This window comes from Diceros bicornis, chromosome 3 (assembly GCF_020826845.1).
Source record: "Diceros bicornis minor isolate mBicDic1 chromosome 3, mDicBic1.mat.cur, whole genome shotgun sequence".
NCBI lineage: Eukaryota > Metazoa > Chordata > Mammalia > Perissodactyla > Rhinocerotidae > Diceros > Diceros bicornis.
Window position 1 is genome coordinate 41,177,061 of NC_080742.1, and position 26,387 is coordinate 41,203,447.

At 33.0% G+C, this 26,387-nt stretch overlaps 1 protein-coding gene across 10 annotated transcripts in view; it reads right to left on the reverse strand.

Annotated features, from left to right (window-relative positions):
* Positions 1-26,387, reverse strand: part of DGKB (diacylglycerol kinase beta) — a 697,510-nt gene that overhangs the window by 497,213 nt on the left and 173,910 nt on the right. For all 10 annotated transcript variants that reach the window (XM_058526516.1, XM_058526562.1, XM_058526536.1 and 7 more), the window contains 3 exons: positions 12,195-12,244; positions 8,829-8,903; positions 5,560-5,679 (listed from right to left, as the gene is read on the reverse strand). In XM_058526516.1, the coding sequence (XP_058382499.1) occupies positions 5,560-5,679; positions 8,829-8,903; positions 12,195-12,244 (245 nt within the window). The remainder of the gene's footprint in view (positions 1-5,559; positions 5,680-8,828; positions 8,904-12,194; positions 12,245-26,387) is intronic.

Below are 26,387 nucleotides of genomic sequence, written 5' to 3' on the forward strand. Positions count from 1 at the left end.
CATGTCTTGTCTTGTTTGTCTTATTTAGATTGTAAACTTAGTGGGGGAGGGGGAGAATCTGCCTCTTACTATATTCTATCAGCTAGTAGAGCATATTCCTATTAATACTTCTATTGCAAATAAATATTTATTGTAATAGAAAGGAATTTATTTTTTTTTTAAAAAGAAATGAAGAGTGAATCTAGAAGCCTTGATTCCTGGCCTACTATGAAATGGTAGATAAGCCATTTTACCTTTCTTCTTATTTTCCTCTCTAATAAAATGAAAGTACCCTCTTTCCTCTCCCAGGCCATGGTGTGAGGTTTCATTATACAATACCTGTGAAGTCAGTTTAGCTCCCCAGAAGACTGGTGTTATATAAACAGCAAATATTATTACCATCATTGGGTCAAGTTGTGTAACATCCCAATGTTTCAGCCAAAAGATTTGAGAAGGATGTTTACAGGTTTACTATACTTATTTCACAAACGTTTTGTTCTCATGATTTTTTCATTACCAGACATTATTCTGAATATTAATTTATTCCTGATATTTAGAAAACACCGTATTTTATAATGAAGCAGTTCAGTTCGGTGCTTACGACAGAGAAATGTTTAATGAAACCTCGGCAAGTTCACACTGAGAAGGAGCCCCAGGTTCTTCCTCCCCTTTTAATCCTTAGAAGTCAAAGGGAGGTTTCTAAGGGAAGAATGCCCTTTGGAACTTTTTGAAACCTATTTCATTATCCTAGTGATTTCGCAAGTTTTTGTTTTTCCCTAGATACATCCAAGATCACATATAGTATTCAAGTGAACTAGGGCTATTATAAAGAATATGCTTTTTTAAAAAGACCTCAAGGAGAAATTTCACTGATGTCACAGCCAAAATGCTCCCACCCCCACACCTAGCCATATCCATGCTTCAACTGACTTCACTTATAACACACAGAACAGCAAATGGTGCAAATTAATTCCAACTCATTAAATAATAAGCACCATTAAATTACCTTACCTTTCTGTTCAAGGTCTCCAAGAAATTATAACAATATGAAAACAACTGCTCTTTTAGACAAAAAGATGAGGTATATCAGGCATAGGCAAAGAGAATGCAGAGAGAAGTTTTTAAATTGTGAGTGGAGTTGCAGTCAACTGCTGTCTCTAGGTCACGCTTTCTGAAGTCAGGCCCAGACCCTGCCATTCTCAAGGTTCACATGCAAACTCAACAGCGCCTAACACCACAGAGTCATTTTCTTTGAATGACCCGATCTGGAATCTCAAGAATTTTTGTATTTATCCAGCTTTATAACTCTTTTCTAGATTGAGCAATATATAAACAGCAGCAGAACAGCTCAACCTAATTAAGTTAAATTTAAAAAAATGGAGTGTAAAACATTAGTTTACCAAATATATCTTAGGCTGTTAAGAATACATGATCTTCTGCTCTCTACCATGCTCAGAAATTTCATCAGGGAACACATTTCATCAGAAATCAGGAGGCAAACCAAACAATTATTTTTATTTTATTAAGTCAGGCAAAAAAATGTGTCCTAAAACATTTCAATTAACGGTAAAGTTTAAACAATGCATAGGGATTAAAGATCAGGATTCTGTGAGCATACGCAGTGAAATAAAAATTATATCCATTCAAAAACCATCTAGGCCAGATGTGGGCAAAGCCATCCAATACTAAGTTAAGGTATCCTTATTTCAAGCCAGATTCCTACTTAAATGTGTATTCCTGTTTTTATGATAATATGAATTCAGGAATTTTCCTTCAAAAATCTAAAAATGATCCAAGATTACAGATTTCAGTAACTGGAGCGTTATTAATTATCTTGTTCATCTAGGAAAAGGAACGTTTGAACTGAAAGAATATGTAAAAGGAAAGGGATCGTCTTAACAAACTTCTTTTTCTTTGTCCAGAGACAATAATCGGCTGGCACAAAATGACCTTGTTAGTTAATTACAGAACCAGGGTGAAGACCAATTTGATGAAGTTCACTGTGTTCTCTCTTCATTAGTCCTCATGACATGCTGGGCTTGTCTAATTGAGCTAAATAAAAGGTATTAGATTCCTTTCTCCTAAATGACTAAAGATACATCAAAACTCTTTCTGTTCACAATATGACAAATTAGTGATTGAATAAATCAGGGGCCAGCAAACTATGGTCCTTGGGTCAAATCTGGCCAGCAACCTGTTTTTGTAAATAAAGTTTTATTGGAACATAGCCTTGCTCTTTCATTTATGTCCTGTCTGTGATTGCTTTTGTGCTATGCTAGCAGAGTTAAGCAGTTGCAAGGGAGACCTTATGGCCTGCAAAAAACTAACTTAATTACTATCTGTCCCTTTACAGATAAAGTTTGCCAGTCACTGGAGCAAAGTTTATTGCTAGACACAGTTATTTAAAAAAGAAAAGCATTTTGATCAAAAATTTAGATGTTTTTTAAAAGTAATTCTTCAATGAGATGAATGCTGAAGGAAGAGTGAATAAGGCTCATGTCTAAATTTTTTATCGTAATCAAAATCACATATGCCACCCAAACTCTCAATTTTCCTTCAGGTGTAAGAGACTGTATCATTTCATACTGAGTATCGTGAAGTTTGAAGAACTTCTTGTAAGACAAAGGAAATGACTCTTACTATCTAGCATTTGATATAGAATCGGGTCCTGATAAACTACATTTCTGATTTTGACACCAAAACAGATATTATTTAAAATAAAGTAGCTTTTAAAACTCTGTTGATGGAGAAAAATAAACTACGATGAAATCACAATTGCTCTGCCTTATATTAGAAGTGAGGACTACTCTCCCAGGACAATCATCTTATCTGGGTAATGTGGCTAGTAGAGTGCAGTCATTTCCAAATGCACTGTGGTATTTAACACGCACTATCAATTAGAATCTACTCCCTGAGCTCATAATTGACAATAGACAAGAATGTATGGGACAACATAACAAGACACGCCCCACAATAAAAGGCTGGAGTCAACCTAACGCTTCTAGATTTCCAATTTGATAAGCAAAAGTGGGGGAGAAATGGCACCATGAATCAAATTCTCTACAGGTAATAACAAAACACATCAACTGCCTACAGAAAAGGAAATAAATAAATCTCAATTACTAAAAAAAAAGGTCTTCATCACTCGGTAGTCATTGTGTCATTCCTCCTTTGTAAAACATTTGTTATGCCTTGGAATTAAAAAGCTGTTTCTAACAAACAAATGCTCTGTTTTGTGATCGTAATTACATGGCTTATACATTTTTATTAAAAGTCAATTTAAAAGATTTTTGGCTTATTCTTTTTTTTAAAGTGAAGGAAGAGGGTTATTACTCTCAGAACTGTTCTTTAAACGTGAAAAATCCAATCTCATAATTAAGTTGACTTACAAATGTTAAACAATGTGGCCCTGCCATCTAGTGGCCACCACTGGGAACACAGCTTGGGAACGCCGCTCTGGATGCTGGCTTGAAACCCTGAATTGATTTCTCCTATTACACTCCAAAAACATCTGTTTTTACTAGAAACACAAAATATAAATTTAAGAATATGAATATAAAGTAAATTATTTATCAGTAACCTGATTAACATTAATGACAAAAAAATTGTCATTCAGTTGAAATAAAGTTACTGTTACACCAGCAACTAATGAGGTATTGTATGTGTTTAAAATATTTTGAGTTAAATCCATAGAGATTTGTGGACTATATTTACCCATGCTATCTTCATAACTTCACAAATATATATATTTATGAGTCTAATTATAAAGAATTTCTAAACATCATTTTTCCAAAGAAAAACATCATTTCAAAATCTTTCTGTGATATTTAAAATATAGATGACTAAATCTCCATTACTGCACTTTCCTATCCAACACCCCAACTACCAAATGGTTTACTTACTCATTCCTGCATCTTCCTTCATTCTGTCATACTAGAATTTCCAAAAATATTTAGAATAAACAAAATTTTAGCTTTAAAAATGTAAAATTCCCTTCTAGGGAACCATTATTATTAGAACTTCTTGACTAGGCTTTGACAACTATCTTTCTGCTTAAAGTACACACTAAATCTTAAAATGTGAACATTTTGTCAAATTTCTTTTTGTTTTCTCCCAATAGTCTGATTTAGATATGCTTTTGTCAGAGGTATATTGAACAAATATTTCTAGTATAGAGATATAAGTTATTACAAAAAAGGTACTAGGTTATGTATAGTATAAGAACATCAGATACAAAGAAATATTGCTTTATTGATTTTCAAAATGTAAAAATATATATCTATTAGTAAGATCTATATTTATCTTTGTTTTAATAAATTGTTTACTTTGAGGGTAATTTCCTATATATCACCTATTAGTAATTTTTCTTTTCCTTCCTCTGACCATGTCTAAAACCCCATGGGCCTGGATGCAAAAGAATTTGAAGATCCAGATGAAAAAGAGAAAAATGCTGCTATCCTGATGCCCATTTATATATTCCCAAATCCACGTGTAAATATGTACAAACATATTTGTATATACTCTCACATGTTTTACAAACACAGACTGTAAGATTTCCTGAGGGCCGACTTTTAAAATCTTGGTATCTTGAATGATTGTGATCTAGTCTTGAATCTGCAAAACTGTTACTGCTAGTAACAAAAAGTATGAAAGTTTTGGGGTCAGCAGCAAAGTGGTGGATGCTCAGTTCTTGCATCTCAAAACGCTAAATATTATATGTATCATGGTGCTTTCCATCAGTAACACCCTTTGAATTTAAGGATACATTTTACTATATGTATGTTATAGGTAATCTTGTTTAACTATTAATGCTAAATACAAAAATTTAGTATTGACTTATTGGATTTTTAAATTAACTATTGCTGAAATTCACATCACGGCTGAGACATCAAGATGTGGTTTCAAAGTCACTATCTACCACATTCTGAGCTGAGGTTGATCTATTTTATTCCCCTAACCAGGATTTAATTACCACTGGAGGCACTGATATAAGAAAACTTTTGACAGGTTTAAAATGAAAGCCTGGTTGATCTGTTCGTATATAAGAAAAACTTATGTTTTTTTTCTATTTATATATATATAATTTTATTTTATATACATATAATTTTATTTTATATATAGATACATATATCTCCTCTCAACAATCTTGAGATATAATTGGCTCCTCCAAGTGTGGGTTCTCAATAAAATAGTTTATCTTCAGGGGAAGGGGACTATGGAATGAGATGGAGCACCACAAGAACCACAGATGCAATAATATTGGGTAGTTTCTTGCATTAGATAAAATGAGAAGGTCAATAATTTTTTTTAAACTAGATTGCACTTTAAATACAGGGAAAAAACGAGAGAAATTACGTATTAAATAATAAGGTAATACCTAAAATGAGTCAGTATGTCCGTGGCAAGTATTACTACATAAGGAGTCATTGTGAACTTGCACTGCGGCATACTTATTAAAGGGTCCAGGTACTCACTACATGCTTGATGGTAGAAAATGGCCAGATGAATTTATAATAAAAACGTGTAATAGAGAACCCCACTGACTTACGACTGGGCCACCCCCTCTGTGTAAATGCTTACATTTTCCAAGCCCAGGAGCACAAGAAGTGGAATTGTTGTCATTCCTCCTTGGATCCATTCCTCCAGAGAGACCGTTCCATCATGATCATAGTCAATTTCTTCCATCATTTCATGGAGGATCTGGAGTAGAAGAGATGAGGGAAAACTTGCAATGAATCAATAAAAAAAATTTCATAAAATACAAAAAAGCATTACATGGAATTGGTTATAACAAACTGTGACTAGCAGCCAAGTAGAGAGTGACATAAATATCTAGGTAAGTTGGTACAATGTTAATCCTATTACTGAGGATATAGTGGCTTTCTTATGATTTCTATTTTAGAAATAATTCCTTAACATTTTAATATTCTGTCACTGAATAGTAAAGCTAAAACAAGAAGGTATCTTTAATTGAAGGATGAAAAAGGCCTTTAATTGCTTTCTGTAGATTATTTTCTTACATTCGAATATATGCCAGATAATGTCTGAACAAATTAACTTCACGGCAAAGTGCTGAAATAATTCTTCGCTAAGTGGTAAGGAGCGGGGGAATTAAGTTGCTTTTAATTGCCTATCAGAACTTAATAGAGCCAAGAACTTAAATGATCAAGTCAATTTTGATTAGATTTCTTTTCTAAAGATGACTTGCACGGTGACCCAAAATGTTCCCCACAGTGTGTGTTTGTAATACATTTATCTCTTGGTCCTACAGTGCTAATATCAGTATTTAATTTAAAGGTTTTGTGAGGGTTAAATGTATTAACATAATATAAGTATCTTCAAAGAGCATTTAGCATATATTGTAAGTGTCATATAAGTGTTGTTAGAGTTATATTAGCAGAAAGTATATGAGTTCTAAACATATTACCCTTGGCTACTTGGCAGGTGAAATATTTCCCATCTAATAGCATCAAAGTGGCACACAAGGTAGAACTCCAGTGAAGAAAATAACTCACCACCTTTATCTAATATGGAAATTTTAATCAATTTGGAAAAAGAAAGAAATGAGAGCATTAGAACAAAAATTTGAAAAGGTGTAATAAATGGAATAGTTGATATGTTGATAGAAGTGTTGTTTGCCTAAAAGTTCCTGAACTTGATTGACTTGTGTCTTTTCTCAGAAAATATTTGAAAATCAGATTATTTTCCTTCATAGAAACAAATTTATCTATAGGTATTGGAAAGAAAAAGACTTCTTGGAATAAAATGATGCTGAAGTAATTATTTCATTATTCTCAAAATGAAAAACAGGGGAAATTACTTAGAATTTGGCCAAATGGCGTAAGATCTTGTTAAAATGTCCTGTCCCTTGATGAGGTAGTAGAAAGAAATAAATGAGAAGAGAACTAAAATACAGAGTACTTGTTTCAAATGGGTGATGCTTTCATTTTGTACCTAATATATCTAACGTTAGAGCCTGGGTTAGTTTTTAAAAAACTTCTTCCAAGAACATCTCAGTCTTCCCTACTAACTGCCATCAACCTCAAATGTTCAATTCTCTTTATTCATATATGCAAACTTATAGGGACCTGACAATGTATACAAATGTACACACTTGTTTGAAATGGGGAGAGCTGTTGCATCATTAGGCGAGATGAGGCCGTTACTATGACAGCAAACACAATGCACAACGTAAATCTTGGTTTTCTACTATTTCTACCACACACGGAAGTGGCAGACTTGTGTGTGCCACAAATGACAAATAACGCTATACAGTTTATTATTTGTGTTTTCTGGAAGTCATTTGTCATAATTAGACTGCCCAGCCACTAATTGTTCCCTTCCTTACAGCATCCAGATCCCCCTTTTCTCAAACCCCCACTCCCCCAAACCCCCCCAAATATTTTTTGTTGAGAAGTGGTGGTGCCTGCTTCTACTGTGGAAGCTGATAGAAAAGATCCCCCTTTCCTCTGTCACTCCACTGAGGACAAGAGGCTTGATGGATAGATGAATAATACTCACAGGTATTAAGGTGAGTAGGATGGAGAAAGCTATTTTAGATTAACATAACCAAAAAGTGCTACAGAACTTATGATAAGTCCCTTGATTTCAGAGAAAATAGTATCAAGATGAATCAAGCAGTATCTTTAGGATTAAACACATGTTGCCATTTAATTTATTATTCCATATACAAACTGCAGCTTTGTTAATGATATCTGCCACTTACTATGTGCACAGCATGTGCATTTCCATATCCAAAAAAGAAAAACCAGTTGAGTTAAAACTAGGAAAACCCCAGTCCCAGTAAGAATGGTGCCCTCCTTTGTGCATGACATTGCACATGACTTGGTTGTACTCGACTGACATTAGTTTGCAAAGCAAGGGAAATGCTATCAGAGCCCTCGCATCACATAATCACACCGTTATCCTGCTGTTAACTGCATAAATGTGAACCGCGATTAAAGAATAAGCTTTTTTAATTCATAGAAAATGTAAACCATTTAAATAAAATTGATGTGTACTTGTTTGATTCATGTACAACTTGCTAAACTTAGTCAGTTTCAAAAATAAACTAAAATCAGTAATATATCAAGTCTCCCCATAATATTACTTGTGGCTAAAGTCAAAGTTTCTAATCAAGTATGTTTTAATATACATTTGAATAATGTTGTAACTTTGGTGTAAATCTACTGAAAATGCCAAGTTTTTATATTCTTATAAGCATTGTTGGATACTATTTCTCTAAACGATTTGACTAAAATTCCCTAGCTCTATCTTTAATTAGCTGAAGAGCTTTGGGCAAGTAACTTTAACATTTTGGCATCTCAATTTCCTCATCTGTAAAATGAATAAAATGGCAGTATCAACCTCAGAGAGTTGAAGGCATTAAATAACACATATACACAAGACAACCCAGTGACCCGTGCACAGTAAACTATCAGCATCATCTTCTTAATCACCTTCATCCTCTTTTACAATGAATATTTTAGCTATTTCCATATAAGGAAAATCACAGAGATCATAAAAAACATTTATCAATTCTGACTTTTGTCATGGCATGGTATCACCTTGGCAGTGTCCATTGGCAGCTTCTGTTTATCTACACGTATGTAAGACCACCATCCAAATTAATTTCCATGAGGAAGAAAAGCAGAAGTTATTGCTCAGTTTCAGAACACCACAAATACCTTTTCTTGTTCACAATCCACTTCGCCTACTGATTAGAAATAGTAACTTAGAGTCAGCAAAAGAAAAAATCAAATGACAATAAAACATTAGGGTTCCAAAAAAGACAAAAGAGAAAGGGGTCTTCTAGAATTTAGCAACAGTTAAGTCATTCATATACCTACTGGATTAAGTTCAGTGACATCCCATTCAAGGTATTCTGCTACGTGCATCATCTGACTGATGATATTTTCCAGCTCCTGGAGGAGAGAGAGAGAGAGAAAATGAATACAAGGTCTCAGGAAGTTCTTCAACTTTGACTTAACAGGAATTATTTTGTTCAACATGTGAAGGAGTTGTATGATTAAACTTATATAAATTTTATATTATTTATATTTATATTCTAAAGATATATACTTATAATACTTATATATAATATAATTTATGCAATAACAATATAATTTATAAAAATAAGTATATATTGATGTTATTATATATGAATATATTATATATATATCTTTTTTAAAGGTCTGATTAACTATACATAAAAGAAGAGTCTAAATATAAATTCATTTTGCATTTTGTCTAGAAATCTTCACCAGGAGAGGGCACAACCATACAAAGAAAGATTTTCTTCCAGTAGAAAATTTTTGAGAAAGAAAATCTTTCTTTGGAAAGGAGCTTCCGATGAAAGGAGCACACATGTTTTCCCAAGATGTGATTTTGAAGTCACTGAGTATCCCGACCTTTTGGCTTGAAAACAGGTGTGGAAGAGTGGAAGGAAGTGCGTGAGCGCAACTGAGAGGTTTATTTTTTATTCTGATGCACAGAGACCGTATATTGACTTTTCTAGCCATGCACTGGGATAATTTGCTCTGTTGGAGGGATGTGCATGGTCAAGGTTTGGAGGCTAAGCACATGTAGAGTTTATTTTACGAGGAGATAGAATTTTACTTAGAATTCTTACGTTGTTCTGCTCAAATGTCAATGCATATGGTTTGGCTAAACAAGTTAAAACATTTTTTCATACCTATTTATTTAATGTTTTAATTTTTCCTTATCTCCAGAAAAGATTAAACATACTTTGTAAATGCTAGTAATTTTAAATGTAGTCAACGACATAATTAAAAGTGGTGTTTTATGGTATGATAATTTAAAATATAACTATAAAAGAACAAGGCTTGAAAGCATATTAATCAAAGATTATTCTACTCAAATCTCTGATCTAATATATGTAGTTAATATTCATAGGATGAAGAAGGAAATATGATAAAAGACATTTTGTTTTAGGAAGTTATGGATCCCTCTGAGAAACTGCTGAAAACTACAGTCCCCCTCTCCAGAAAAAGGTAATCATGAAAATGTTATTTATGCAACACAAGTTGTCCCAGAAACAATATAAATATAAATGTGTTCATTTATTATAAATAAGAAAAATTTTAAACACAAATCCCTTGGAATTATAGGCCAGAATTGCGTGTGTGTGTGTACGTTAATAATCTTTCACCTTCTCTATCTTTGCTTATATATGCCTTAATGGTTTGGAATAATTGAAGTCCTGGATATGTTTTTAGGAACAGAAACTATTTTTGGTGGACTATTATGTAGGCATGTGACATTAGATAAGTCATTTAACCTCCCTAAGACTCAGTTCCCTCATGAGTAAAATAGATATTCTAATCTTAGTTCATAGAATTGCTGCAAAGATTAAACATGCTATTACATGAAATACATTTATGTTGTCTGGCATATTGCAAGTGATCAATAAACATTAAGAAGTATTATTAGACATAATTGTCATTTTTCAAAGTATCAATTTTCCTCTGGTTTGCCTCCAATATGTGAACTTTAAATTTCCAAGACAAATTACATCAGAAGGTGCAATTTAACCTGATATTGAAGGAAATATAATGTAGCAGTAAGTTGTGTGGAGAAAACCATAGAAATTAAATCCAGACATTTAATTACAAAAAAGACTAGTTTAATTATAAACAAATTTATCTCCAACTTATTGTTTAACGTTGGGACTATAGATATTAATGTTGGGAATATAGTTATAAATATTGCTAGTAATCTACTATATGTTAACAAAAAAATGGCCAGAGACCAAAAAAAGCATTTGACTGAATTTTCAAATCAGCTGCCAATCCATGGCTAAATGCCTAGTAAAGAAACGTCCTTTTAATTTAATTAAAAAGAAACATTAAATAAAACAAATCTGCATTAAAAATATAATTTGCCTTGGTGTAGTCAGAAGCACTACAATAAGCATATTGAAATATCTAGAAGAAATCTAAACTCTTAGTTGAGAAATGCCACCAGAAAATGAGCAAATGTATCATGTAGCTTAATATTCCTACATGGAAAAACTGAACACTCCCAGGCACTTAAAAATAATAGCATTTGAAAAATTAGAGAGACTTAAACATAGGAAATCCCACAATCACAGCATCAATTCAGATTGGTGGTCATTTCCTAGAGTAGGAATTATATATTTTTATCTCTCTCTGGAGAAGCTAATGTACCATTATCCTACTCACTGTTATATAACTAAATCTCCTGCTTCATGGCTTTGCTCATAAAAGTCTTTTTGAGTTCTGCCTTACAGAGTTACATCAGAGGATGAGAGAAACTTACTTATTATCAGAAATAAGGTTTATTTTAATCAATGTTAAATATCTCAAAATATTGGCTTTTTAATGTACCTATGTACTTCAAAATTTCCATAATATGACACTTATTCTTTTATTAATATTTTTATATTTCCTTTATAGAACAGGAAATAACATAATGTGCAAAAAATGTTATTAGTAAATATAAAATACATTATTGGATGGAACTTGAGATGGATTTACATATGAGACACTGATTTGTGCAGTAGAACTAAGAGTCCAACCATACCTCCGAAAACTATCAATGATTTGCCCATACTACAAATAAAATGAACATTTAATTATTCCTTTCAGTTAAATCATACAGAGATGGCACTTTTTTGTTCTATTGTTTTTTATGACTAAAAGTATAGATAGCGCAAGTTGCATTTAAAATTGGATAAGACATTTTAAAAAGGAGGTTTCTCAAAGCAATTTATAAGTACATTTACCTATTTCAACAGCATATATGACTAAGAACACTTTTAAAAAGTGAGAAAATATAAAATGATTAAATTAACTTTATAAGTCCTCTAAATTCTACTCATATTCTCCATATTTTCCTTACTATCAAATCTCATATATATATATTTTTTCTTTCTAGATCAATGATCTCAACTTTCTCTTATGTTTTATTCAGATGAGGTTGGAGTCTTTTTTATCTTTCAGTGCATAAAAAGTCACTTTTTTTAAGTAAAATTATTCAATACAACGATTGTAATCCTAATAGTTTCCTCAGATCACTCTCTTTCAAAAAGTCAGATGATAAAAATGCTGTGTGAGTGCATGGAAATTATAATAAGTGTGTCTTCTGCAGTAATAGCTATAAATTTATTCATTGCATTTTTTCAGAACAAACTACTTTGAAATTTTCACAGAAAATTTGAGGAAAAAAATTACCGAGCTGTCCAGGAAGCCATTCCCATCTGTATCATAGAGGCGAAACATAACTAGAAATAAAAGAAGTGTTGAAAACAGGATTATAGGCAAGTGAGATCAATGTTAGTATAAGGTATATTCTTTAAAATTTATTTTCTGTTGAAAACAAATACTAAATCCCTCCCCTCCTGAAAGCAATTGATTTGTGGGATCATTTCTCAAGATAAAGTGAAAATGAATTCATCAGTTAATAAAAATAATGGATAACAAGTATAAAGTCTATCAATTTTTGTTATACATAAAGCTAGAAAACACTAAAAAGTACTGTTGTTTGTTCAAATTCTTTATTACAGGATCATTAAATGGAAACTCAAAAATAGAAGAGAAGGAGTTTAGACATTCAGAGTCTGGATATTAAAGGGCAGAGTGGATAAGAAGACACAACTGGAAATCAATTATGAATTGGAATCCAACATCCACTATTATGTGAGCTTAGTCAAATATTGTTTTCTTATTTGTACAATGAGAACAATCACCCTGTCATAGACACACATTTGTTGTGAAAGTTAAGTGAGATGATACACGCAAATGCACATCAACAGCAACAGGTCACTAGACAAATATAAGCCATTGTTTTGGTTGATCCCCAAGCAGTATGGGAAAGGAAGGATTAGTGCAAAATAAGGGAATTTTTCTGATGGAGGATGACAAGACATAAAATACATTACTATCATGGCTATAATGATGTATTTGTTTAAATCTGAGATGTAGTTTTGTAGGATAACTACCCTTTGAACTTATCAAGTAAGAAAAGGAGAGTGTGGGCTTTGTGGCAGTGAGCTGAGGAAGGAAGGATGACTGAGGTCCATGACTGGCCTGAGGAGTCCCTTGTATAATTCACACACCACCAGGAGACTACAGAAGAGGTTGCAGGTGCTGCTTTGAGATAAACAGAAAGAATGACACAGCTGTAAAAATAGAGGAGTAGAAGTGAGGATTTGTGTTGGGTTGGTATAATTCCCTGGAAAATCTTGATGTCTGAGGTCTATAATATTATATAAAGACACTGGTAACTAGGAGGCGTAATTATGCAATGACCTCGATCACATACCTTTAATTATTATTTTTGTATTTAAATATAATTATTTTATCAATTCTAAGATAGGATTATCTATAAGATGCAAAACTAGTTTTCATATCACTAAAAGGAGAAAATACTGGCAATCTATGATGTTCTATTTATTATAAAATGGAAACAGACTTTAAAGATGTTAAAATATAAGGAGGAAATGCGTATTGAATTAAGGGAAATAATGTTAGGCTGGCTAAAAGACGTTAAAATCCTTATTTGCAAACCAGGATTGTTCTTTGTCATATACTCGATAAATGAGAATAAAATTCAGAAAGAAAAAACAACCTACCACAACGTGGATACTAAGCATTTAACATTTTCTAGTACAGCAGAAAATAGTAAAAATATCTTTGTTAAGTGGCAAGAATTCCCACACCACTCAGAGAATGGGTTAAGTACCAGGAACAAGGCAAGGACTTACAAAAGCCTAGCTATATTTTAGAAGGAGCGACACTTGTGACTCTGTTAATCCGGATTGGAATAAATGACTGCTAAACCATTTCATAACAGCTCAGATATGTGGAAACGCTATGCCTACTGATAAACCTTGTTGGAAACACAAGCTCAAAGTCACACACACAAGTCGGGTGGGTGTATGGGTATCTGTCATTCACTTTTGGCAGCATCTGAAACTTCTTTCTGTGTTCTGAAAGCCACATTTTATAAAACACAGTAACAATGAAATTCCAGATACCTTTCATTCACTAGCCTGACTTGAAGATAGAATTTGCACATGACCCAGTCTCTACCAATCAGAAGCACAAGCCCAGACGATCATTCAGATGCCGGGGACCCAAGAAAAAAGGGGCTGCACAAAATCCATTCTCGAGATGGGAGGCAGCAGCAGCAGTAGCAGTGATTGGAGAGAAAGCATCCAGAGTCCTGGATGTGTCAGAGGTGTTGGCATCAAAAGACGCTCTGTCTGCACAGAGAGGCAGCAACGGGCTTTCTCCCCCAGTCCAGTTTAGTATGAATTTACTTTGGTCATTTTTTCTGGAGAAGAAGCCTCCAAACCTGGTTCTCTAGCTCTCCTAATGATTCAGTGTGTTCCTCAATATCATTTAAAAAATGATAAAAACCTGCTCTATTAAAAATAAACTTAATTACAAACTAACCTGTTTGTGTCTTCCCCAGTGATACTGTGCACTCAACATTGATTTTAAAAATGAACTTATTATTGAAGTATTATACATACAGAGAAGTGTAACATTCAACAAATTATCAAAGTGAACACACCAATGTAACTAAGTATCCAAGTCAATGAATAGAATATTGCTAACACAACAGAACCCCCTCATGCTTTCCCATCATTATTCCCCTCCTTTCCCCAAAGATGACCACTATCTTGACTTCTATATGCATTCTTTTGAATTTAGTATCATTTACTGAGCATTGTTTCTGATCTTCATCTGTATTTTTGTGAATAGGATTAACTCATTTTCTTTTCTGCATATTATTTTAATGTATAAAAATATCACAGTTCATTCATTCTAAACTTGAGAGATACGAGGGTTGTCTCCAGTTTGCTGTGTCTAGTAAGTAATTTTTAGTAATTTCTAGGTATTTCTAGGTGCTATTTTAAATATTTCTGCTATAAACCTTATTGTAATTGCTTTTATGCTTAGATGACATTTGCCAGTTGGTTATAAACCAGTAAAAGGAATGTCTGGGTCATAGGATTTCCAAATTTTTCCATTTAGTGATATTGCCGGACAGATTTCAAAAGTGGTTTTACCAAACTAGATCCTCATCAGCAGTCTATGAGAGTTTGAGCTGCTCCACATTCTCACTGACATTGGGTATTGCCAGTCTTCTAATTGAAGCTATTCTGGTGGAGGCCTAAGGGGTAGGCCACCGAGGTTTAAATTCCATTTCCCTGATTACTAGCGAGATTGAGCTAATTTTCACATGTTCATTGTCCAGACAGGCTTGAACATTCCCAGGATATTCCAGACCACCTCTGTTCCAGGTCTAGCCTGTCTGACTACAACTACATGAAAGACCTACTGTCAGAACTGCCCAATTAATCTTTTTCCAAAATTCTTACCCAGACAGAAAAATGCAAGATAATAAAATTAATGCTGTTGTCTTAAGCCACTAAGTTTTGAGAGTGATTTGTTACAATAGAAAAAGGTGCATGAATATCCAAGTATCCACATACCATTACTGGAAAGATGATCTTTACTTGCTCTGCACTGCCAACTTTGTCATAATCAAGTATGCATGCAGGTTCTAGTCAGTGTCTGAATTCCCCTTATGTTCCATAGGCTTATATGTCTATTATTGCATCAATACAACACTGTCTTAATTACTGCAGCTTTAAAAAATATCTTGATATGCAACGAAACATGTCCTTTAACTTTGTTCAATTTCAAGATTGTCTTGGCTAAACTTAGCCTTTGCTTTTACATATAACATTTGGAGAATCTTTACAATGTTGAGTCTTCACAAAATACAGCCATATTATATTTCTCTTCATTTAGATCTTCTTTAATTTCTCTTAATAATGTTTCATTGTGTCCTGGGTAGACGTCTTTCAAATATTTATTAGAGATTTTTTTCAGGTATTTAATAATTCTAATGTATTATATGAGACAATTTTTTTAGTATTATTATTTACCAGTATCATATAGAAATATGTGATTTTTATTTTTACCTTTTATCCAGAGCCCCTGCTAAACTCATTTATGAATTGAAATACTTTATCTGTAGATTACATTGGATTTATACATGTACATAATCATGCAGTCCATTCACAATGACTTTTAATTTCTTCTCTTTTTTTTTTAAAGATTTTATTTATTTATTTTTTCCCCCCAAAGCCCCAGTAGATAGTTGTATGTCATAGCTGCACATCCTTCTAGTTGCTGTATGTGGGACTCGGCCTCAGGATGGACAGAGAAGTGGTGCCTCGGTGCGCGCCCGGGATCCAAACCCGGGCCACCAGCATCGGAGCGCGTGCACTCAACCACCAAGCCACGGGGCCGGCCCTAATTTCTTTTCTTCTTATCCTCATAAATTCTATGTATTTTTCTTGCTTTATTGCCATGGGCAATGATCTCCAGCACAAAGCTGAATTAGACTGAAGGTACTGATCATTCTTGTCTTGCTCCCAATATCAATGGGAGTATTTTCAACATTTCACTTTTAAATAAGAGTGTTAAATGTTAAATATAAAGCTTGCTAGAAGTTTGCAGATACACATTATCATATTAAAGAAGTTCTTTACTATTTCTAATTGGCTAAGAGTATTTGCTGTTATGGTTGTTTTGTTTTTAGTAGTGAATAGATGTGGAATATGATCAAATACTTTATTTTATTGAGGTGATCAGAAAAGTTTTCTCTTTTATTCTCTTAATGTGGTAAACTACAATGTTTGATTTTCAAATGTTAAACCAAGTTTACATTCTTGAAATAATCCCAACTTGGATCTGGACATGCTATTTTAGCCGCTGTTACCTATATAACTGGAATTGAACTGCTAATATCTTGTTCCCACTCTTCTTCTTTGCTGGAAGATTATCTGTACAACTATTGCTTTTAATTTCTTAACTTTAATGTGTGCTGTAATACATTGGGAAAGACATCTGGCCCTGAACTTTTCTCTGTGTGAAAGTTTTCCTAAATCATAGATTTAATATTTAATAGATATAAGAATATTAAGACTTTAAATTTCTTCTGTGGTCAGTTTTGATAAGTTCTATTTTTCTATGAAGATGTCTTTTAACTGTAAAGTTTCAGTTTATTGCCATAAAGTTTTTCATAAAATACTTATTTTTGGTGTCTACAGGATTTGCAGCAATATCTCATTTTTCATTTCCTCTGTTGGCTAATTGTACTCTCCCTTTCTCTTCTTATTCTCGATCTGTCTTTCCAGGGGTTTGTCCGTTTTATTGTTATTTTTAAAGAAAAATATTTTTCTTTGATGACTTTCTCTCACTTATGTTTGTTTACTATTTCATTAATCTCTATTCTTACTGTATTTTTCTCTATTTTCTAATTTTATATATGGATGTAGCTATCACTGATTTTCATCCTTTCTCTTTTTTTCTAAAATATGTCTCTAAAGTATATATATTTCTTTAAAGTATATATTTTTCTTTTAGTCTGGTATTATCTCCATTTCATGTTCTTTCATATGTTATAATTTCACTATCATTAATTTCAAAATATTTTCATATTAATTTCCTCTTTTCCTATGGGTTATATGAAATACGATATTTATTTTATAAGCAAATGAGTATTCTTCCAGTCATTTTTTCACTGTTAATATCTAAATTAATTCTACTAAGTATCATAGCAATACTTTGAAATTTGTTGATCTGCTTTATAATACAGTATATGGTCAATTTGATAAATATTTTGTGAATATTTAGTTCTTGGGTGCTATTTAAAAACGTTCATTATGTCAGTTTGTTAATTATGTTATGCAAATTCTCCACATCCATACTAATTTTTTTATTGTTTTTATATGATAAATCAGAGAAGTATGTTGAAATCTCCCACTAAATTATAGATATTTTTATTAGTCCTTTTAATTATTTTGATTTTTGTTGTATATATTATCACACTCTTTTATTAGATACTAATTTTGAATTTTTTGTCTTACTAGCATCAGGAATGAGAGAGGGACTTCACTATAGATTACACAGACAACGAAAGTTTATAAAGTGATATTTTGACATACTTTATGACAATACATTTTATGACTTATATAACTAAACACATTTTATTGAAACATACAACTTACTAAAACAATAAATAATAGACAAATCCTAATAGTTTAGTATCAGTTATAGAAGTTGAATGCATAATTTTAAAAACACTTTCCACATAGAAACCTACAAGCATAGATTCTTTTAATGGTGAATTCTACCAAATATTTAAGGAAGAAATAGTATCAATCCTCCACAAACTTGTTCAGAAAATGGAAGAGGCCTCATTTTATGAGGCCAACCTAACCCAGACAAGGATGTTATAAGCAAGGAAAACCAGACCAATCCCTCTGACTGTATCAAATACAACAATATACAATAAAAATAAAACATCAAAGCTAATTGCAGATTATGTCATGAATGCAAATTTGGTTTAAAATATAAATGCCAGTTAATAACTTCTCCATTAAGCAAAACAAGGAGAAAATACAATACCCATTCATGATTAAAAATCTCAACAAAACAGGAAAAAAAAACAACTTTCTCAACAAGACAAAGAGAATCTATCAAAATTCTACAGTTAAAAGTCATAATTACTAGTAAAATATTGAGTACTTTTTCCTTAAGATTAGGAAGAACTCAAAAATGTTCTCTCCTGTCACTGGAGATTCTAGTTCTTGCCATAAAGCAAGAAAAAAAATATATAAAAGGCATATACATTTAGAAAAAGATTATTAAAACTATCTTTAATCACAAATAAAATGTTTGTGCATTTAGAAAATCTTACTGAATCTTCAAAAGAATTAGAACTTACATATATACATAAATATAAATTTCATATATATAAGAACTTATATGACATATATAAGTATTAGAATTTACATATATTTTATATATAAATATATATCTCTATATGAGTATTTATATTTAGCAATGTGGTAGGATATAAAGTCAACTGCATTTTCATGTACTTGCAAAGAACAATTGGAACATAAAACATAAAACATAACATTTACAATAGCATCCCAAAACATAAACACATAGGGATAAATTTATGCAAAGATACACAAGACCTTTGTGCAAAAAGCATAAAGCTTCACTCAGAAAAATTATAGGAAACTTATATAAATGAAAATATATATCATGTTCATGAATTGGAAAACTCAATATCATTAAAATGTAAATTCTTCACAAATTATTCTATATAATGGATGCAATCTCAATCAAAATCTCAGTAGCTTTGTTTCAGAAATTGATATGCTGATTCCAACATTTATATAGAAATAAAAAAGAATACCCAAAACAACCTTGAAAAGGGAGAATAAATCTGGAGGATTTATTACCTGACTTCATGAGTTGCTAAAAACCAAGGGTAATCAAGACAGTGAAGTATTGGCTAATGGATAGACAAAACAATGAGAGAGAATAGAGCCAACATACAGATCCACACATATGGTCAACAAGGATACCAAAATAGCTCAATGAGGTAAGAAAAATCTTTTCAAAAGATGATGATGGAACAACTGGATGAGTATCTATATAAAAAAAAGTACCTTGATGCTTACTTCACGTCAAACATAAACATTAGGTCAAAATGAATTTTAACTTTAAACCAAACTTTAGATTTTTTTAAAAAGTAAACTTTAACATTAAAGCTCACCTATAAAGCTTTTAGAATATCAAAATATATCTTCATAACCTTAAGGTAAGTCAACATGAACCATCAATGATTTAAAAAGGAGTAAATTAAACTTCATCAAAATTGGAACTTCTGTTCATATATATACACATACATATATATAAAAGAATAAGAAAATAAATAAGCCAGCCACAGACTTCAAAAATTTTCAGAACACATACATCTGACAAAGGAATTGTTTCCAGAATATATGAACAAACCCCACAGCTCAGTAATAAAATGACAAACAACCCAATTAAGAAAGACAAAAAATTGAGCAGATACTTCAAAATAGAAAGATATATGAATGGACAATCATAACGAAGTGCTCAACATCATTAATCATAAAGAAAATGAAAATATACCTATTAGAAAGACTTTGAAATTCAAGTCTTTTTCCCCAAGACCTGTCCACCAAAACTGCTTAGCTTCTCAGCCTCTCAGTTGTTTAAGAATTTACAATTTAAAAACAGTCTCCTTTCTTGCAAAAATTTGACTCGCAAATCCAACTTGCCTTGATAATTCCATGAAACTTTCAAACAGATTTTTTAAAAAAATATTGTGTCCAAGCGGTTAAGTGCATGTGCTCTGCTGCGGTGGCCCGGGGTTCCCTGGTTCTGATCCCGGGCACGTACTGACGCACTGCTTGGCAAGCCATGCTGTGGCGGCGTCGCATATAAAGTGGAGGAAGATGGGCACGGATGTTAGCCCAGGGCCAGTCTTCCTCAGCAAAAAAAAAAAAAAAAAAATTGTGTCCAAATTTTCTAGTTGTTGCCAACAAAAAAGTTGGTCTGAAAACACTTAGTTCACTATTGGCTGAAGTAGGAGCCCTAATATGTTTTAAATAATGAATTTCTAGACACATTAACAGGAGTTAATGGCTGTCTATGATTTCCGTCTAATTCATCAAAGAATAAAGTTGGAGAACTTTAAGTTCTATCAATAATAAAAGCAATAATAAAACTATCATATATATACTGAGCACTGAGTATCATATACTCTAAATCTCACCAAGTCAAAATCAAGGATAAAAGTGTTCTTTGGTCCTGGATAAGAGAGAGAAATTCTAGGATTTCAATTTTCAGAGACAAGTCTGCTAATTTAAAATTGCAGTGGGGTGATGCAAAATATGAAGTATTGAACACACACATTAACCTTGGCTTTCTTTTGAAGAGCCACTATAATAACACGAAGGGAGAAAATAGGTATTAATCCATAAGTACAAAGAAAACATAAGAGGAGAAAAGAATAGCCAAATTTCAGAAGCTGGAAAACAAATGCATATATGATGATGAACTTAGAAACCTGAGAAATATAAACTTAAGCTGGTATTGAAGAGGAGACATATTTGCACAGAAAGGCTGATAAGTGGGAAAACTAATTGAAAATCTTCATGAAAAGAAGTTAGACCCTCAAATATTACCCCTCACGCCTTATAACTGACGGTATGCCAAACTCTCTACCCCAGCAAAAGATTGGAACTTTGAGCTGTATAGCAGTTAAACCACAGGGATTCTGATGTTAGGAGTACTATATCAAACACAGGGAAATTATGTGAAAGTCTATATACTGAAGATTGAACGTATAAGTTCCCTTCCTTATCTCTAATGAGTCAGACTTGAACCTTGTCCACCTACCCACCTACCCACCAAGGAGTCCTTTCAAAACAAATTTGGAAAAAAACTACAAAGTGGGGAATGCAAAAAAAAATCCTTATAAGAGGAGAGTTTCAATCCTCAAAATAAGAATAGAAGCATGTAAGGATCATGACGAGAACAAAACAGATTCTCTGTGAAGTTAAAAGTATGAGAGAAAAAGTGAAAAAAAGAATAGTCATTATAGATGTAGATGTCCCAGATGCCAAATGAAAGACATAAGAGAAAAGAAGTTGGAAAATAGGAAAATAAGGAAGAAAAAAATAATTCAAAGTTCTGTCTTGGAGTTTCAACATCCAAAAATAGTGGTTCCAGAAAGACCAAACAAGTCAAATAAAGGAGAAGATAATGAACAATGAAAAGATTAAAGAAAAAAAGAAGAGCACGTTTCCAAACCAGATTTTGTGCTGGAGGATTTGGGAATTAATCATTTATATAGAAATGGAGAAAGTAATCAAATAAGGAAAAAAAGGTAATTATTAACACTATGGAAAATGAAAAATGTTTGGCCTGTAAAACCTATAGAATCTTTCTCTTTTAAAACTATGTTTGAATAATATTGAGAAAATTAATACCTATCTTTAAACATTATAATAAGACAATTTCTTCTTGGAATATAAAAGTAAAGTTAGGCCCCAAGTTCAAATGAATCACTGAACAAATAAATCTTATTTTTAAAACCAACATAATAAGGATATAGATTTTTAGGTGCAAAAATAATTTAAGCCCAATATTAAAATTATTCTGTCAACATGATAGCTTCCAAAGGTGGGTACCTGACACAAAGTTACAAGCTAGTTTAACCTACTTTTTTCTATTTTTATGCTCATGCAATTTCCCTTTATACAGAAAAAATTATGTGCCCACACATGAATTTGGTTAAGGGATCAGGGCAAAGGCATATTATGCAATATAAGGGTAATTTTCTATATCTAGAATTTTTTCTCTTCCAAAAGATTTGCAAGTTTTTAATCTATGTTCTCCTTGAATATCCTACTCTATATACTTTGGTGCTTTTGTACTTTATATGTTATTGATATGAAAATATTAGTATAGAATTTGTTATAAAACATTAGAAAGTATATATTTTAAAAGACATTTAAGCTAGAATTTCTTTAATTCACAATTTTTTACTGTTTTATGTATTTTAAGACCTACTTAATAAACCTTGTGGGCTGAGGCAAAAAAAAATTAGCTACTTGGAACTCGTGACATCCAATATAATGGATTCTATTTTCTCCTTCTTTTTTCCACAAGAGAAACAACAATAAAAACTATGAAAGGAAGCTTTTCAAAATAAAAAGAATACTTATACAGGAGGTCAGAAATCATGGGTTTTAGGCACAGCTAGATTAACTAGTGGTATAATTAAAAACCAGTCTCTCTGGGCTATAGTTTTTTCATTGACAACCATAAGGAGGTTGAACACATGATCTTTAGGGTCTCTTCAATGTCAAATTTCAGTGGTTCTAAGATTAATACTATACATAGCAGTAACTTTTACCTATAGGTTAGTCTTCATTATATGCATGTCAGTTATCTATTTTCTGGTTATTTTCCTATTGATTTCTTTTGATTTCTTTTCCTATTGATACCTTTTCCGGAAATGCAAGCTAATTTAAAAATTATTCTAGTTAATAATAATAATTTATAAACACAAACCCAAATATGAATACTATTTAAAGTCACAGTATAAATGACTTTAGAATTATTTCCTGCCTTAAGTAATTCACACTGTTTTTCTCTTCTCAAGCATCCATGGACTTCAATATAATTTCATTTAACTCTCATTTATTGGGCATCTGTCTGTTGAAATGCATACACACAAATACACAAACACACACACACACAATTAGTAGGTGCTAGCGTGGGAAGTTACACACAGTACAAAGGTATGAGGAAGGAGAGCAAAATAAATTTAATTAGGAGATGGTAAGAGGATTCATGATATGAGCTAGGCCTCAGTGTAGACTGAACTAGATTCGATATACACTGGGAAAGAACACCACCCGCAAAGGCACGAAGGTGGAAAAGTTCAGGATTTGTCTGATGATTGAAAAGCAGATTCATGTGACCGGGACATCATTTGTGCCTGTGTGTACAGGTCAAAGCCAAAAGCAAGATGAGCAAAGTAGGTTGGGGTTAAATTGTCGAGCCAGATCAGTCTATGGATGTTAAGTTAAGGGCTTAATTTTATGCATTATTCAGTAGGGAACTATCAAAGAGACACATTCATCCTGAGTCAGAAGAGGAGGAGGAAAGAATAGGTCTAGAAGTTGACAAGTTTTAGGTGATTGAGAGAAAGTTACAAGAATTCACACCTAATGAGTGAGATGATGATTAAATAGGTAGGTGTTTGAAGAAATGAAGCATCTTGATTAACTTTCAACTAGAGGAAGTTGATGACCAGAGAAACATTGAAGGCCAGCGGAGGTTCTGAGTAGAGCTATGATTATAGATTATATAACATGGAATTATGTTTTTATTTCACTAAATCTCTGCCACTTCAGTATATGAGCAAATAAATTGGGCAGCTGAAACTAAGTGTGAAAGAATAATTGACATCATGGATTAAGGAGTCAGTCTACATTTGAAGGGATGAGATTTGCAAAAGCAGCAGGGAAATTCAGGAGGAAGTGAAGTAGTTAAGGGACAAGAATTCTTAACTTTCTTTTATTTCACTTAACAAACATTCATGTGAACAAATAACTGTGAAGGAATTTATGTGAGCAAATATTGGTTCATAATATCTTCAAAGCAAACATATGAGATAGACACTATTATGATCCCAATTTACAGTTGGGGAAGCTGAGGCCTGAAGAGGTTTTTAAAATGTGCCCAGGGCCAGCCCCCTGGCTTAGTGGTTGAGTACACACGCTCCGCTGCTAGCGGCTCTGGTTCGGCTCCCGGGTGCACATCGACGCACTGCTTCTCCGGCCATGCTGAGGCCGCGTCCCACATACAGCAACTAGAAGGATGTGCAGCTGTGACATACAACTATCTACTGGGGCTTTGGGGAAATAAATAAATAAATAAATAAAATTATAAAATGTGCCCAGGTCAGTCAGATAATTAGTGTCAAAGCTAGGATGTATTCAGTTAGTGAAATCAAGAGTCCAGGCTCTTATGTACTATGCTATGCTATATATAAATTAAAAGTAGGAGAGTGAGAAGTTAAGTGAACACAGGCTGTTGTTAAGGTAAAATACAGTCAGCTCTCTGTATCTTCGGGTTCTCACATTCACGGATTCAACCAACCTCGGATAAAAAGGCCTCCGGTGGTTGCGTCTGTACTGAACACATACAGACCATTTTTTCTTGTCATTATTCCCTAAACAATACAGTATAACAACTACTTACATAGTGTTTACATTGTATTAGGTATTATAAGTAATTTAGAGATGATTTAAAGTATATAAACTATATAAAGTGTAGGTTGTGCACATTATATGCAAATACTATGCCATTTTCTGTAAGGGACTTGAGCATTCTCGGATTTTGGTATCCATTGGGGTCCTGGAACTAATCCCCTGTGGATACCAGGGACAACTAAACTAGAGTTTAAAATTTTAGAATAAAAGTGGTCTTTGGAAATTACAAGGCTTGTAGTTTCGCAACAGAACTGGGTAGCTGAAATAAATTGGAGATGAGGTCACAGAACTTAAGGAATGCAAAGGGACTAAAAGAGGGATGTACTGAATGGCTTTCCATGAAGCATTGTAGTGGGCTTAAGATGAAGAGGGCAAATCAGCCCTGGTACGATGTCCTCATCCATGTACAGGGATGATTGGTAACTGACCCCAACAAGGAGAGATAAAAATAGAATCCCCTACAACCTCAACACACATACACAGGCATGCATGCACGTGCACACACACACATACTTTCCAAGGGTCCATGGGAGTAGGTGAATAAACACATTCTACCTGATGGGGCCTCAGTACAAAGTCCTCGGTGAGGAATTAGAATAGAGTTAAGGAAAGCGAGTTGAACAAATGGCTTATAATCAATAGAAAGTTTAGGAGATTTTGTTTGTTAATTTCCTTTCAACAACAACAACAACAAAATAGCTTTATCCTAAACATCGTGTAAATGCCTGGCAGAAGCTGGGAAGTGACGGTGAGCACTCAATAGAGCACTCAAAAAAAACATTATTTGGGGGGAAAAATATTTCTTTTATAAACGTTTACAACAATGTCATTATTTTATTTAATAATCCAGGTAAAAGTACTACTAAATACTACCACCATTCAATTCCAAGAAACAATCATCGTTTCAGATGAATTGTGTGTGTGTGTGCATGTTTGTTTTCATTGGACAGAAAAAATTGCATAAACCAGTGCTTCTCAAAGTGTGGTTCCTGGAGCAACAGCATTAGCATCACCTGGAAACACTAGAAATGCAAATTCTAAGGTACCACCCCCCGCCTCCTGAATTGCATATACAGGAGTTGGGGCCCAGGAAGCTCTGAGCTCCCAGGCCCTGAGGGTGATTATTAGTGTGCTAAAGCTGCAAACCTCTAGCCTAAGTCAATGTGTATGTATTCTTTTCTGCTTGCTACTTGGAAATTAAGATCTAAATTCAGCAGTCACCTGCAAGAGTTAATTACATTCGGTGCTTGATCATATCTATTTGTTTTAATTACTTTTTCTTCTTCTCTTTCCTCTAGTTTATATTGTGTTTAATAAGTCATAACCATTCTGGAAATAAGTATATATTTAATTAATGACCATTAAATTTCTTTAAAGTCGCACTGAAACATTTTAAAAAATCTGTAACTGTAAAAGAATGCATGAATGTTAGGAATTTGTAAAGGAGCATTTGTAGAAGAGAGTGCTAAGAAAGTGGGGGAGAAGAATGGATTCTGATTTAATTGATGTAGGAAAGAGCTGGGCACTGGCATTTAAAAACCAAACAAAAACAAGCTCCCGATGATTAAGGAGCAGATTAAGGTCCTCCGAAGTAGAGGATAGTAGAGAAGAGAACCAGAACGCAGCTGGACCATAGTTACACCATAATGTGCTTCTGAAACTGAAATTCCTTCACTTTGAAGAGTCTGGTGAAAATGACAGTAATAATGCCAGACCATTACAA